Below are 14,187 nucleotides of genomic sequence, written 5' to 3'. Positions count from 1 at the left end.
TTGGGGGTGAAGCTGGGGTTTTCTCCTCTCTCTCTCTCTCTTTTTTAACCGCCCAGTGCTTGGCAAAGTCTCAGGTCCCAGGAATAGTCAGCAGTACTTGCTGATGGTCTAACCACTGATCTCTCTCCCAGAAGGGGCCACTACAATGCAAGTGCAACCTGTGGCTTCTTCTAAGTCCTTCACATGGTAGCTGAGGCTACTTTAGAAAGCACCACCACCTCCTTGGTTGCTCAGGTCAAGATGCTCATCATAATCCTTGATTCTTCTTCTTTTTTCTTTTTCTTTTTTTCCATTTCTTACACCTGATCCATGAACAATTCCCATCACATTTACTTTGAAAATATATCCCAGTTGGAATACTTCCTTTTCTCCCCTGCTACCCCTCTAGTCTACATCACCATCACCCAGACCCTGGTCAGCTGTTACAGCTTCCCTGTGGGCTTCTCTGCTTCCACTCTTGCACCCCTACAGTCCATTCATCTACACAATGGCCAGAATAATCTTTAAAAAGGCAATAAGATCATGTCAACTCTACTGTACTTTCTACTTTAACCTCCAACAGCTGTCCATTGTAATAAGAATATAATTTACACTTGTCAACAAGGTCCGTAAGATGCTGAAGCATTGATCCCCTACTGACCTCACTGACCTCCTCTGAAACACTTCCTTCTGAGCTTACAACCATGCAACCATATTGGACTCTGTCAATCCCTTAAGTAAACCAGATTATTGCCTGATATTAGGGCTTTTGCACAACTTCTCTCTCCCTGGAATACTTTCCCCCAGATCTTCACATGGCTGACCTCATCATTTAGGCCCTATCTCAGATGACACATCTCAGATGTTCCCTATCTTATGTAGCTTCCTTATCCTTCCTACTCCACACAGTAGTCCCTAATTATTACCCTGTTAGGTTTTCCTTAAAGCATTATCATTTTTTAAATTTGTCCACATGAATTGGTGTGAAGTTTCCTATAAAACCATAAACACAACAGCTAGGGCTTTGCTTGTTCCTACCCTCTTCCTCATGTCCTAACAGATAGTCCTTGGCACATGGTATACATTCACCAAGTATTTTGTCCCTTATTTATAGAATTCATTTATCCCTCCACTTACAGATCACTTTCTAGGTTTTAGGGCCTGGAGTCAACTTTGCTGGGAAGAGAGTTTATAAGAACTTTCATCCAGCACAGAGGAATCTGGACTTCAGAGTTAGTAGCAAGCAATGACCAGGAGGAATCTACCAGGTGTGGCCAGAAATTAACTAGCAAGGACTATGCAGTAATTCTAAGTCATATCCTAGTGAATGTGCAAAGACCCAGAGAATTTATAGAAAGGTAGTACATAGAGGCACAAAATATAAACATTTGAATTAGTAAATGAACATTAGTGGTTCTCAATCTCTCATGTACATCACCATCTTCTACAGAGCTTGTCAAAGATAAAAACTGCCTTGGCTCATCTCTAGGCTTACTGAATCAGTGCTCTGGGGTGGGCTCCAGGAATCTGTATTTTTAAGAAGTGTCACTTTAGAAACCACTGAAACAGATGAACAGCTTGAAGTCGTGGTTCTTTCATTGTTTGGTATGTATCAGATTCTTGTGTGGAGATTCTTGTGTGGATTCTTGTATTTACAAATACAGCTACACAGGTCCCACACCAAGCACTATGACCTAAAGCTTTCACCCTTGTTTGTTTGTAAGTCAGGTGTTAACAATTGTATCCAATATGTGTGTGGTGTTTTATAGATTCAAAAAGAATTTCCCCAACTATTATTTGATTACAGGCCTAGGTTTTGAAGCTCAGCCCATTTTGTGGTATATATATTCTCTGGAGAACCCCCAATTCAGCCATCATTTGCCCAGGGAAGTTTTGTAGCAATGGGAACAATAGAGCAAAGGAAGGTTTTCTGTGTGGCCACTTACCGTAACTCCAAAATGCTGGTCACATTTCGAGAAGGAAAAATGCGCCGGATGTAATTGAAGTCTCCAACGAAGAGGCTCCCATCAATTCCAACGGCAAGAGCTACTGGGGCCAGTAGCTTGTTGCCTTCGGCAAGGCCATTGCAACTAGGACAGGAAATGCTTCGTCGGCGGCCATTGCCCATAATGCTGGTGATGATGGCAGGCTGCTGGGTCAGGAACTGGTTCTCCCCAGTGCCCTTGTGTAGGATTCCTGGGGAGCAGGAAATGGGGACAGTTACTGCAACCCTCTGGGGAGGATACTTCTATTGGCTTACTGAGGGTGAGGGGCAGTGGCAGAGAGAAGAGAAATAGTAGGAAACTTTGATCTTTGGAGAACTTGCCTATTTCCTCATGATGCTGTAAAGGAGTGGCTGAACCCCAAGGCTAAGATATTGCCTGTAGGGATAACTGAAGAAGAATTGTGAGGTACACTAAGGCAGATGGTCTGGGAAAAACAGCCTGAGATTCTTTGACATTTAAAAGGAGAAGGTGGGAAAACCTATGAGTGTTTTGGACATTTGATGAAAAATGCTAAGGAAGGGGAGGGGCCACCACTTAAATGTCAAGGCTGCCGAGAAGTTTCCGGAGGGGAGATCAGGATGTATTTGGGAAAGTAAATGTGCCCACATACCACTTTTAACATTGAGAATGTGATGTTTGTCCAGGGACCAGCCACCGAGGTTGGAAGGGTCTAGCTCGAATCCTTGAAGGAGGGCTGTCCTTTTCTCCCACAGTATTAGACTGGGGCAGGTCTCGTATTCAAACCCAACAGATACTGAAAGATAAAAGTGGGTGGGGCAGAATGGAGAAAAGAGAGTTTACTTGATTACTCCAAAGCTTTCATGCTGGAATGAGAAACACATGTTCATGGTAATACAGATTCCTTTCCAAAAGCCCACTGAAGGAGGTGGGTTAATTGCTTTTTCTCCTTGTGATTCCACACAATATTAAATTCAGATTTCAAGCTGAACTCAACCTTGAAACTTACACAGTAGTATTCTGTAGGGATAGAAAGACTTTTCCAATGAACAGCTGGCTTTCAAAATATGACCCTAGTGATGTGGAAGGAGGAGAAGAATCATTTAAAAACGAAATACAACTCTCCTTTATAGATGGACAGGAGACTGTTTCTTTCAGCCTGCTGTTCACGGCATGAATTTATCATATTCTATGTTATTTATTCTCGCTCACTAGGAGGAAGGCCTATGGAAGCATAGTGGCTCATTTATAAGGAGATTCTGTAGGCAACAGCTTGTATAAGTTAAAGCTCTTTGTATGATCACTCAGGATTCCAGAGAGTGCCAGGCAAGGCAGGCATGGGGACAAAGCCTGCCAATTATGTGACAATTCAGTGGGGAACAGAATCCAAAGACTGTAAAAATCCTACATTTGCCACATGGACAAATGGGAGAGGGAGGTGGGAGATGAAGGACTTCAGTTCTAACTCTGCTCCAGCTCACACTTCCTCGTGGCTCTGTTTTCCCATGTGTAAAACAGAGCAAGTGAAACCTCAATTTCTCAGAGAGATGTAGTAGGGATAAATGAGACAAAATGCCAAGATGCCATACATTTTTAATTGCAACATTGCTTTAGAAATATGAGGCACTGTTATTATTGCTATTCCTACTACATTAAATTCTTAACTATGTGTGTCACCTTTGGGGATTCTCCACAGCTTCTTTTAAATCCTGAGATATAGGAGCATCAATATGAATTGGAGATACATTTTATTAAAAAAAACCCCACATATATTTCTTAACTTGTTCTCTGAAAATTCCAAGAAACAACAACCAAATCAGTGGCAAAGAGAATTTCTAGTGCCTAGCTTGTGACCTTGAAATATTATTTCTCATTAAAAGGAAATCAGGCAGAGCTCCTTGAAGAAATGGCTGGAGCAAGAAATGAACAAGATGAGACTAGGGTATTTTATCATACCAGATAGCAAGGAAGAAATAAAAATCTCCTAGGGTTATGTCAAAAGATAGGGAGTCAGCTTGAAGAGTGTCCCACTGACCAAAGATGGGATAGTTTGACCCTCAGTAGAGATAATAACTTCAATGGATTGAAACATATTAGACACATTTTATTCTATGAGTTCATAATGGTATTAGAAAATTAATTTGCCACTGTTAGAGAACAAACTTATTATATTGAAAACAGTATATAAAGGCAAACAATCAAGAATTTATTTCTTCTTTCTTATTTGAACTCTACCTCCTATAACCAAGTAGTTAATGAGAGAATATCTCTATGTAAAAGTATTCTAGCTAATAAATGGAAAAGCAATGAAAAAATTAAAATATGACTTTGCAATTCTTAATGACCTAATGGATCTAGGTAATGAGCATCAGTGGCCTCTGAAATCACAAAAGGATAAACAAGATGACATTAGGTGCCTCCTGATGGGAGACAACAGTACCACCTATCTAGTTGTCCTGCTGAAAAAAAAATTAGAGAATGAAATACTCAGGAATTAATTTAATCAAGGAGGTGAAAGACCTATATGTTGAAAACTATAAAACACTGATGAAAGAAATTGAAGAAGACACAAATAAATGGAAATATATTCTGTGCTCATGAATTAGAATAATTAACATCATTAAAATGCCCACACTACCCAAAGCAATCTACGGATTCATTGCAATCCCTAACAAAATTCCAGTGGCACAGAACAGAAACACAAAAATAGAACAAACAATCCTAAAATGTGTATCAAGCTGCAATAGACCCCAAGTAGTCAAAGCAATCTTGAGAAAGAACAAAGCTAGAGTCATTACACTCCCTGATTTCAAACTATATTACAAAGCTATAGTAATCAAATCTGTATAGTGTGGGCATGAAAACAGACACACAGGTCAATAGAACAAAATAGAGAGCCCAGAAATAAACCCATACATATATGGCCAATTAATTTAAAGCAAAGGAGCCAAGAATATACAACAGGGAAAAGACAGTCCCTTCAATAGATGGTGTTGGGAAAACTGGACAGCCATGTGAAAAATAATGAAACTGGATCACCATCTTACACCATACACAAAAATTAATGCAAAATGGATTAAAGACTTGAATTTAAGACCTGAAACCATACAACTCCTAGAAGAAAACACAGGGGGTAATCTCCTTGACGTCGGTCTTAGTAAAAATTTTTTTATTTGACACCAAAAGCACAGCCAACAAAAAGCAAAAATAAACAAGTGGGACTGCATCAAATTAAAATGCCTCTGTGATGGGGTGCCTGGGTGGCTCAGTCAGTTGAACGTTCGACTTCAGCTCAGGTCATGATCTCCTGGTGAGTTCGAGCCCCACACCCGGCTCTATGCTGACAGCTCAGAGCCTGGAACCTGCTTCAGATTCTATGTCTCCCTCTCTCTTTCCCCATCCCCTGCTCATACTCTGTTCCTCTCTCTCTCAAAAATAAATAAACATTAAAAAAATTTAAAAAAATTAAAATGCTTCTGTACAACAAAGGAAATAATCAACAAAATGAAAAGACAACCTACTGAATAGGAAAAAAAATAGTTGCAAATCATATATCTGATAAGGAGTTAATATCTAAAATATATAAAGAACTCATACAACTCCATAGCAAAAAGGCAAATAATCCAATGAAAAATGGGCAAAGGATCTGAACACACATTCCAAAGAAGACATGGAGAAGGCCAAGATGTTCATGAAAAGATGCTCAACTTCATTAATTATCAGGGAATTGCAAATCAAAACCACAATGAGATACCATCTCATACCTGTCTGAATGGCTGTTATCAAAAAGACAAGAAATAACAAGTACCGGTGGAGATGTGGAATAAAGGGAACTCTTGTGCACTGCTGGTGGAAATGTAAATTGGTGCAGCCACTATGGAACACAGTATGGAGGTTCTTCCAAAAAAAAAAAACCAAAAACTACAAATAGAACTACCATATGACCCAGCAATTTCACTTCTGGGTATCTATCCAAAGAAAATGAAAACACAAACTCAAAAAGATATCTGCACACCATGTTCATTGCAGCATTATTTACAATAGCTAAGATATGGAAATAGTCTAAGTGCCCAATAACGGCTGAATAGATAAAGAATGTGTGTGTGTGTGTGTGTGTGTAGTATTATTCAGCCACAGAAAAGAGTGATATTTTGCCATTTGGGAAACAGGGATGGACCTTGAAGGCATTATGTTAAATTAGATAAGTTAGAGAAAAGACAGATACTGTATGATTTCACTTCGATGTAGAATCATCCAAAAAAAATAAAACAAAGCTCACAGATATAGAGTTAGATTGGGTCTTGCTGGAGGCAGCAGGTGGGAGGTGAAAGAAATGCGTGAAGGGAGTCAAAGGTACAAATTTCCAGTAATAAAATAAATAAGTGTTGGGGATATAATGTGTGGCATGGTGACTATAGTTAATAATACTGTATTGCATATTGTAAGTTAAGAAAGTAGATCTTAAAAGTTCTCATCACAAGAAAAAAAATTCGTAACAATCTGTGTGATGGATGTTAACTAGATTTGTGTATATATTGCACCCAATATATACCAATATGGAATCATGTTGTACACCTGAAACTAATACAATGTTGCATGTCAATTATACCTCAGATAAAAAAAAAAATCAAACCTGAACCTGAAAAAGCCTCGAGTCTCAACTCTCAGTTTACAGGAGATAACAGAACAAAGGAAGACATTAAACAGCCACAGGGGTGCAATCAGAAAATAAACTAGACTATGGAAAATTCTACAGACAAATAATGCACTTTGTCCAAAATAAAATATAGAACTTAAAAAAAAAGAGCTAGAGATAGACGGGAAAACCATAGATTAAAGAAATTTAAGAGAAATCAAAATTGCAAAAGGTGGATCTTATTTGGATTCTGACTCAAACAAAGCACTAATATTTTATGATACTCATAAGACAATCGAAATATTGAATAATGGGCTATTTAAAGATATTAAGAAGTAATCATTTAAAAATTGTGATAATTATATTGTTGTCATGCTTTTATAGTGTGTTTTTGAGATACATTGTGAAATATTATGGATGAATTTATATGCTATCTGAGACTTCCTTCAGAAAGTCATTGGAAGCAGGGAGGTGGATGAAAGGATGGACTTGATAATGTGAGAAGCTAGATACATGGGGGTGCATTATAATACTGCATCTACGTTTTGATGTTGGATATTTTTTTGATATTGGTAAAGGCTGGTATAATATTTGATTAGCTACTTTATAGTAAACGCACTAGTTAGTTCAATAACGTTACTATCTTTTATGAAGTTAATAACTCCCTTTGCTGATGAGGCAGACTACTAGGGCCATACCCTGAGCATGTGAAACCTGCTAGGTACATGACATTAGGCATCTTACTTACCCTCTCCCTCATGTCCTACTGCACAATGGGGGTTATGAGAGTGCCTCCCTGATAAAGTTATTGACAGGCTACCCCATACAAAGGATTTTAGCTCAGTGCTCTGCACAAAAGGAGTGTCTGACAAACATTGGCTTCCAACTACCATGAAAATTTCTAAGTTTGCTGGTTTCTTATTTTGGTAAATTATAGTTCTTGGAAATCACAAGACTAGTGGTGAAGAAAATACAGTGTTCTGGATTTTAATTAATCCCACCCAGACTTCCACAAGTAGGAAAAGACACTAGGTATGTTGATATCAATCTCAGCTCACAACTTTTCAGAGATTGGTAACCAACAGACCCTTCTCTTATGGTAATCTTTCATCAGTGGGCAGTTAAGCTATTCCCTAAAAGACACAGCACGTGGCTTTCACACCCCCTCCATCTTCTGATTCTCCTGATGCATTCTGGGAACATGATCTAGCTCCTGCCCACCTCTTCCCCCTATCTTGAATATTCTCCTTGTCCATACATTCCAGCCACACTGCCCTTCTCTTTGTCCTTCAAACACACCTTAGTCTTCTCACTTTTTCTGCCAGAAAGATAATGCTTTGTTCCTGATGTTCACATGGCTCCTTCTTGCCATTCTAGCCTCTGCTGAAGGGTCACCTGCCAAGAAGTCTTCCCTGAATGCCCACCCACAGTTGCTCCTCCTTCCCAGTAAATTATTTTTACTTTAATATTAGCACTTATCACTGCTTGATATTTTCTTGTTCAGTCTGTGTTTATTATCTTGATCCCCCACTAGTACAGAAGGTCCATGAAATAGGACTCTTGTCTATCTTACTGACCAATGCATCCCTATCTACTGGAATAGTGTGTGGCACATATTAGGAACTCAATATTGATCAAATTAATGCATGACTAAATCCAAGGATCATTAAGGAGTTGAAACTGAAACATACCAACAGCATCAGAGAGTCCGTAAACCCTTTGGCCATATGCATCTGTCTTATCCCAGATGAAGGTGTAGGCCAGGTTGGGAGAGGCCTGGAATGACTTCTGGAAGAGGTGCCCCTCTACAGCTACCATCAGATGAACCTTGATAAGATTCAGGGGCACCGTGGACTGGGTCATGGTGATCTTCAACAGAGACTTATAGCCTGCGGTCCTGGAGCTCAGGTAGCGAAGCTTCACAGTAGAACCAGGGAGCTCAATTTCTTCATGAAGAACCTGGAGAGGAAACATAGGGTGGACATGAGACATGCTTCATCCAGTGATCCCTGGGCAGGTGGGCTGCTCACAACCCTGAGTCTGCCTGTCTGCTGCTGCCCTCACAAAGCATCATGACTTATGTGGGGTGCAAGAACCACTACCCACAACTGAGAGAAAAAAAAAACAACCAAAACTTTATCTACACCATGGAGTAAAGGGATTGAGGTTATGATTTTTGGATTAATAATTATTCCTGGTCACTGTTGTGTTTCTTTTTAAAAACCACACTGTTGGCAAAAGATGTAAATAAGAACAGCAGGCTTTATTGCTAGCTGCATGTAAGAAGGCCACAAGAGGCTGTAATTATATGAACCTGCAACTTCCAGTGACAATTGGTATAAAGCAACAGGGAGGCAATAATGTAATATGCCCTCTGTCCTAACACTGATGTAGATCATTAAAGTGCCTCTTATCATGTATCTCTGTGACTAACAGGAATAAAAATGCAATTTGCAGGTGGGTTGCACATATGTATATTGTTTTTTTATTTTATTAAAAGCTCCGTTGACTGCCAAAGTCTTGAATGACTATCTGGAAACATCTGGAAGATATAGGAGAGATTCAGTTGTCTCTCCAGTGGCCATAAATTCTATTGTGTTCCTACTTTTTGTCTCTCTCCCTTAATATTAGTCTCTGGCCCACCCAGAGAGTGAGATATGGTGAGAGGAAGTTGGCCAGCCAGTTTGGGTTAGGGTAGGATTTGAAGAGACCTACCCTAGTACCTGCCATTCCTACCTGGGTCTCAGGCACGATGGGATTCTGCCCAGGGGCGGCGCTGAAGAAAGTGGACAGCGGGGAGGAGATGATGATTGGATCTGGTCGGACAAAGCCACTGAGGTCACAGCTGGGGATGGAGTTCTCCTCAGTCTTCATTACCAGGGTGTCCATGGCGTAAAAGCTATTCCATGGCAGCCACACGGTGCGCTCCTGGCTCATGAATGGGGCTCGCTCGAAGTGCAGGGTCAAGGAGGCACCCCCATTGGCAATCAGGTCAAACCTGAAGAGGGGGCAAGTGGGCTCTTAGGAATGAACTTAGCTTTAGACAAGGCAGGGGCTCTGAACTGTGCACCTGAGGGCAGTAGGAGGGGCAGAGCACATGAGAGATGAACGTGGGCTTTGAAGGCAGATGGTCTGAGTTAAAATACAATCTCTATCAATGACTTGTCCTGTGATTCTCTGAAAGTTACCAAACCTCTCTGAGCCCCAGTGTCTTCATCTGCGAATTGGGACCAATTATACCAACTTCACAGTATGGCTGAGAGAATGAAATGTGACGAGTGCAGAGCAGGGGTCAGCAAACTAAGCCCATGAGCTAAATCCAGCCCGCCACCTGTTTTGGCAAACAAAAGTTTCATTGGAGTACAGCCACGCCGATTTGTTTACTTATCCTCTCCAGCTGATTTTGTGGTACAAAGGCAGAGCTGAGTAGTTGTAACAGAAACCATATGGCATGCAAATCCTAAAATATTTACTATCTGGCCCTTTACAGAAAATGTTTCTCCGCCCCTGCTGTAAAGCACTTAGCATCATGCTAGGTTGATACAAGTATTCAATAAATAGTAGAGTTATAATGATCAATGAATGCTAAGTCATGGGAGGGGCTTTCTTCTTATCTACCTGGGCTGTTTTATATTTACACACACACACACACACACACACACACACACACACACACACACACACACACATATATATATGTTTCATAGAGGCTTAATTTTTGAGATACAGTTGACATATAACATTAGTTTCAGGTGTAGTACAACATAATGGTTTGATATATGCATAAGGTACAAAATGATGGCCACGAGAAGTCTAGTTAACATCTATCACTACACATAGTTAAAATTTTTTTCTTGCAGTGAAAACTTTTAAGATTCTTTTAGCAACTTTCAATATGCAATACAATATTATTAACTATAGTCTCCATACTGTACATTACATCTGCAGGATTTATTTATTTTATAACTTTATACCTTTTGACCCCTTCATCCATTTTGGCCTGTTTCTGATATATTTTTTTAAAGTTTATTTATTTTGAGAGAGGGGTAGAGCATGAGTGGGGGAGGCAGAGGGAGAGGGAGAGAGAGAATCGCAAGCAGGCTCCCTGCTGTCAGTGCAGAGCCCCACATGAGGGCTTGATCTCAATAACCATGAGACTGGAGCTCTCAGTGCAGAGCCCCACATGAGGGCTTGATCTCAAGAACCATGAGACCACGACCTGAGCTGAAATTAAGAGGCAGATGCTTAACCTGAGCCACCCTGGCATCCCTTTGATAATTGTCCTTAAACCTTATTCCTGTTTGTTTTTCGAGAGCTGGACAAAGGTATATTGCTAGTAAGGTAAAATAAAGGTAGTTCTTTCCCAATTAACAGAAAAGAAGGAGGTTAATGGAGAGAAGTCTCCCAATTTTAAGTTTTATTCCTCCATCAAGATCTCAACTGTTTGAGGGAAGTAGTGCTTTTCTGTTCACTTCAGAATTTCCAGCAGTTAACAAAGCTCCTGGATCATAGTAAAAACTCAGTGCAAATATACAGACCCACTGGCTTCACCCAATTTGGGTAATACTTTTGGTGTTTTTTGTTTGTTTCATTTTTTGTTTGTTTGCTTTGGTGTTTTTTTTAACAGACAAAAATGAATGAGCAAGAAGCACATGAACATTAAGGTGAATATCAGAGCATGTATGGCACAACAATTTATTACATGAACTTGTTTGTCTATTTATTTTGGGGAATGCATACTGGTGGGGATAGGATGGGTATAGGATGCAGAAGAGGGTCGAACGTTTTGATGTGAAATTGGTATGAAAGAACCAAATCATCAATGTCTGTGGGACATCCCACTATACGACAGATTGTGTAATTCCTCAGAGCATTCCCAAATACATCCTGTTACTTTCAGGGCTTTGCAACCTGAACAAGCTGAAGAAATCACTAATCCTGAAGGTTGGATAGATGATATGGGAAGTGGGTCTGGGCTGTAATTAGTCAAGAAGCAGCTCAGAAGGATGGGGCAGCATAAGGTAGGGACAGACAGCAGGCCAAGGACTTAGAAATGTCCTCTGTATTGTCATAGGACTGTGCAGAGTGGGAACACTGGCTTCTAAGAATGAACAAGGGACGAGGTAGTTCTGCGTATTACATAGTCACCATCCTAATGCTTTAAAATAATTAGATTTGGCTACAGAAATGTATGAGATATCAGAAAGTTTGTGAATACTGAGATCTTGATGGAAATCATCAGATGTCTTCTTTGGGTTTCAGAGGTGGGAATATGAGAATAGGGCTATTGTCAGCTGGTAAAATTTGAAACTACCAGCAAGGCTACCTTAGAGCATTAGAAAGTAAGGCCTGACTCTGCACCAGAGAAAGGCAAGACTCATGGTTCTTACCCACATGCTATGTCCATGATTTTGCAGACTGCAGTTTTATGGAAAAAGTGTTACATCAGATTTACAGCAACCATCTTCTTTTACATTTGGAATAGAATGCAACAGTTTGAGGGCTTGGGTTTTTTGTTTGTTTGTTTGTTTTTGTTTCTGTTTTTTTTTTTTAGCCCATGGTGGTTGAGTGATTTCCCCATCCCATAGATTTCTTCTTCTTCTTCTTCTTCCTCTTCTCCTCCTTCTTCTTCTTCTTCTTCTTCTTCTTCTTCTTCTTCTTCTTCTTCTTCTTCTTCTTCTTCTTCTTCTTCTTCTTCTTCCTCTTCCTCTTCCTCTTCCTCTTCCTCTTCCTCTTCCTCTCCTCCTCCTCCTCCTCCTCCTTCCTCTTCTTCTTTAAATTTCAACTCCATGCCCAGTGGATTAAGGAAATAACATAGCTTTCATCTTGGTGGGGGCTGCACGGGTGCATGTTTCCAATCAGAAGATAATAGGAAAAGGTTGCCTCCTTCACACAGCAGGGTGACAGCTAAATGTATTTAATTAGACTTTTCTGATTACATCCCACCCCCTCAAAACAGGCACAAAAACAACACAGCTCCTAAAGCCACAGATGAAAGCAGAAGGGGTTCACCACAGGACACTATGTCATGTGGATGCTTGTCACCCTGCACTGACTTTGATTTAAAATAGGAGAGAATTTCCAAGAGCCAATTTGCCTTTTTCTTTCTAGAATCTGCCCTCCCTTAGCTGCAATCCCAGTACACGTACACACCAGAAAAGTATTTACCTGACAGGGAAAAAGGGAGAATGATGGTTATTGGCAGCCTTGGACAGGCTGGCCCTTCTATTTGTTTTTCATGTTAGGTACTATACCACAAAGCAAAAAAATGTATTTGGGGGGATCCACACTAGGGGTCTTGCCTGGTGGTCACTATTGTCCACAAGGGGAAGCCATGTGGTTCTAAGCCAATAGCATGATCTGTCTTTTTGCCTGCATCCTCAGTTCTGAGTAGGTAGAACCTCGCAAAGATACTTACGTGCCATCTTGGCGGGTGATGGTGTAGCCATATTTTGGGTATTTGACAAAAGACACATTCACACCAACCAGAGGAGTCCCATCTGTAGTTACTACTTGGCCTCGAATGAGAGAAACCAAGCTGAGAAAAAAAGAAACACAAGTCTTGAGCCACACACAGGAGAATAAGACAAGGGGGCATGTCAAGTTCTCCTTCCATCTTGCCATTGTCTCCACCCATCCTCATCTGGTTGCTAAGGTAAGAAGACTCTCAACATTAATTTCTGGATTCACATAATCACACCTGACGGAGAGGTCTTAACGCTTGCTTTCCTTGAGGAACAGAGCTGATGACATGTTGGAGTGAAATCCATGGGCATCATCTCTAGTCACTTGGCTGGCCAATGGGGTCTCCTGTGCACATTCCCTCTACCCTTGGCCTTGCTCCATTTCTTGACATCATTTGGCTTTTGTTTGGCCCGAGCTTCAGGCTGCCCTCATCACTCGCGCTTGTGCCTTAGTCTGGCACAGAGAGTATTATACTCGGGTGAGAGCTTCCCCATCTGGCTACTCATTTCCTTTTTTGGTCTTGGAGAAAGGCAGTGTTACTCTTCTCCTCCAGGCTGGGATGTCAGAGGGAATGGAGAGAAGGGCACAGAGGTATTTTTTTATGGGGCTGGGACATATACATACATTGTTTTTTTGCTGCCCTTTAAGAGCAAAATTTCTCACAATCCATGACAGCCTGAGGAAAAGAGAGTATTGGAGCTTTACATATTTTTTTCTGGTAGAACTATCCTGGGTTCTGACTTCCATGTAACTATATTTCTCTTATATCAAATTCCTGCTATCTTGGTGGGGCAGGAGTGGTTGAAATCCCCCTCAACTTTTTTCCACTGTCAGAGAAAGCTGTCCTCTCTCCAGAGCATAGTAACTAGAACTTTTGCAAGAATGACAGTATCAACAAGCAACGTCTGGGAAATCCCCTAAAGCAAAAGAGATGCCACAACAGTCCTCTCAAAATCCATACAGGGAGAATGCACATGCCTCCTCTTACCTAAATTTTCTTGACTTCATAGAGAAATGGGTTACTGAGAACTTCCATTTTTGCACTGAGTCCTCAGCCTATTAGGCAGGTCTGTAGCTATATTGTTAGCCTTCAAGCCACTGGGCAATTTGACAAAGGCAGAGAGGTTCTCAGGTTTCCAGGTT

At 40.7% G+C, this 14,187-nt stretch overlaps 1 protein-coding gene across 24 annotated transcripts in view; it reads right to left on the bottom strand.

Moving 5' to 3' along the window:
• Positions 1 to 14,187, bottom strand: part of TENM2 (teneurin transmembrane protein 2) — a 1,977,383-nt gene that overhangs the window by 71,333 nt on the left and 1,891,863 nt on the right. For all 24 annotated transcript variants that reach the window (XM_058722697.1, XM_058722719.1, XM_058722713.1 and 21 more), the window contains 5 exons: positions 12,998 to 13,117; positions 9,316 to 9,577; positions 8,271 to 8,538; positions 2,596 to 2,739; positions 1,926 to 2,175 (listed from right to left, as the gene is read on the bottom strand). In XM_058722697.1, the coding sequence (XP_058578680.1) occupies positions 1,926 to 2,175; positions 2,596 to 2,739; positions 8,271 to 8,538; positions 9,316 to 9,577; positions 12,998 to 13,117 (1,044 nt within the window). The remainder of the gene's footprint in view (positions 1 to 1,925; positions 2,176 to 2,595; positions 2,740 to 8,270; positions 8,539 to 9,315; positions 9,578 to 12,997; positions 13,118 to 14,187) is intronic.

The sequence above is a fragment of the Neofelis nebulosa genome, chromosome 1 (genome assembly GCF_028018385.1).
Source record: "Neofelis nebulosa isolate mNeoNeb1 chromosome 1, mNeoNeb1.pri, whole genome shotgun sequence".
Taxonomy (NCBI): Eukaryota; Metazoa; Chordata; class Mammalia; order Carnivora; family Felidae; genus Neofelis; species Neofelis nebulosa.
Note: the sequence above shows the minus strand (reverse complement) of the source record. Positions and strands in the feature narration are given on the sequence as shown.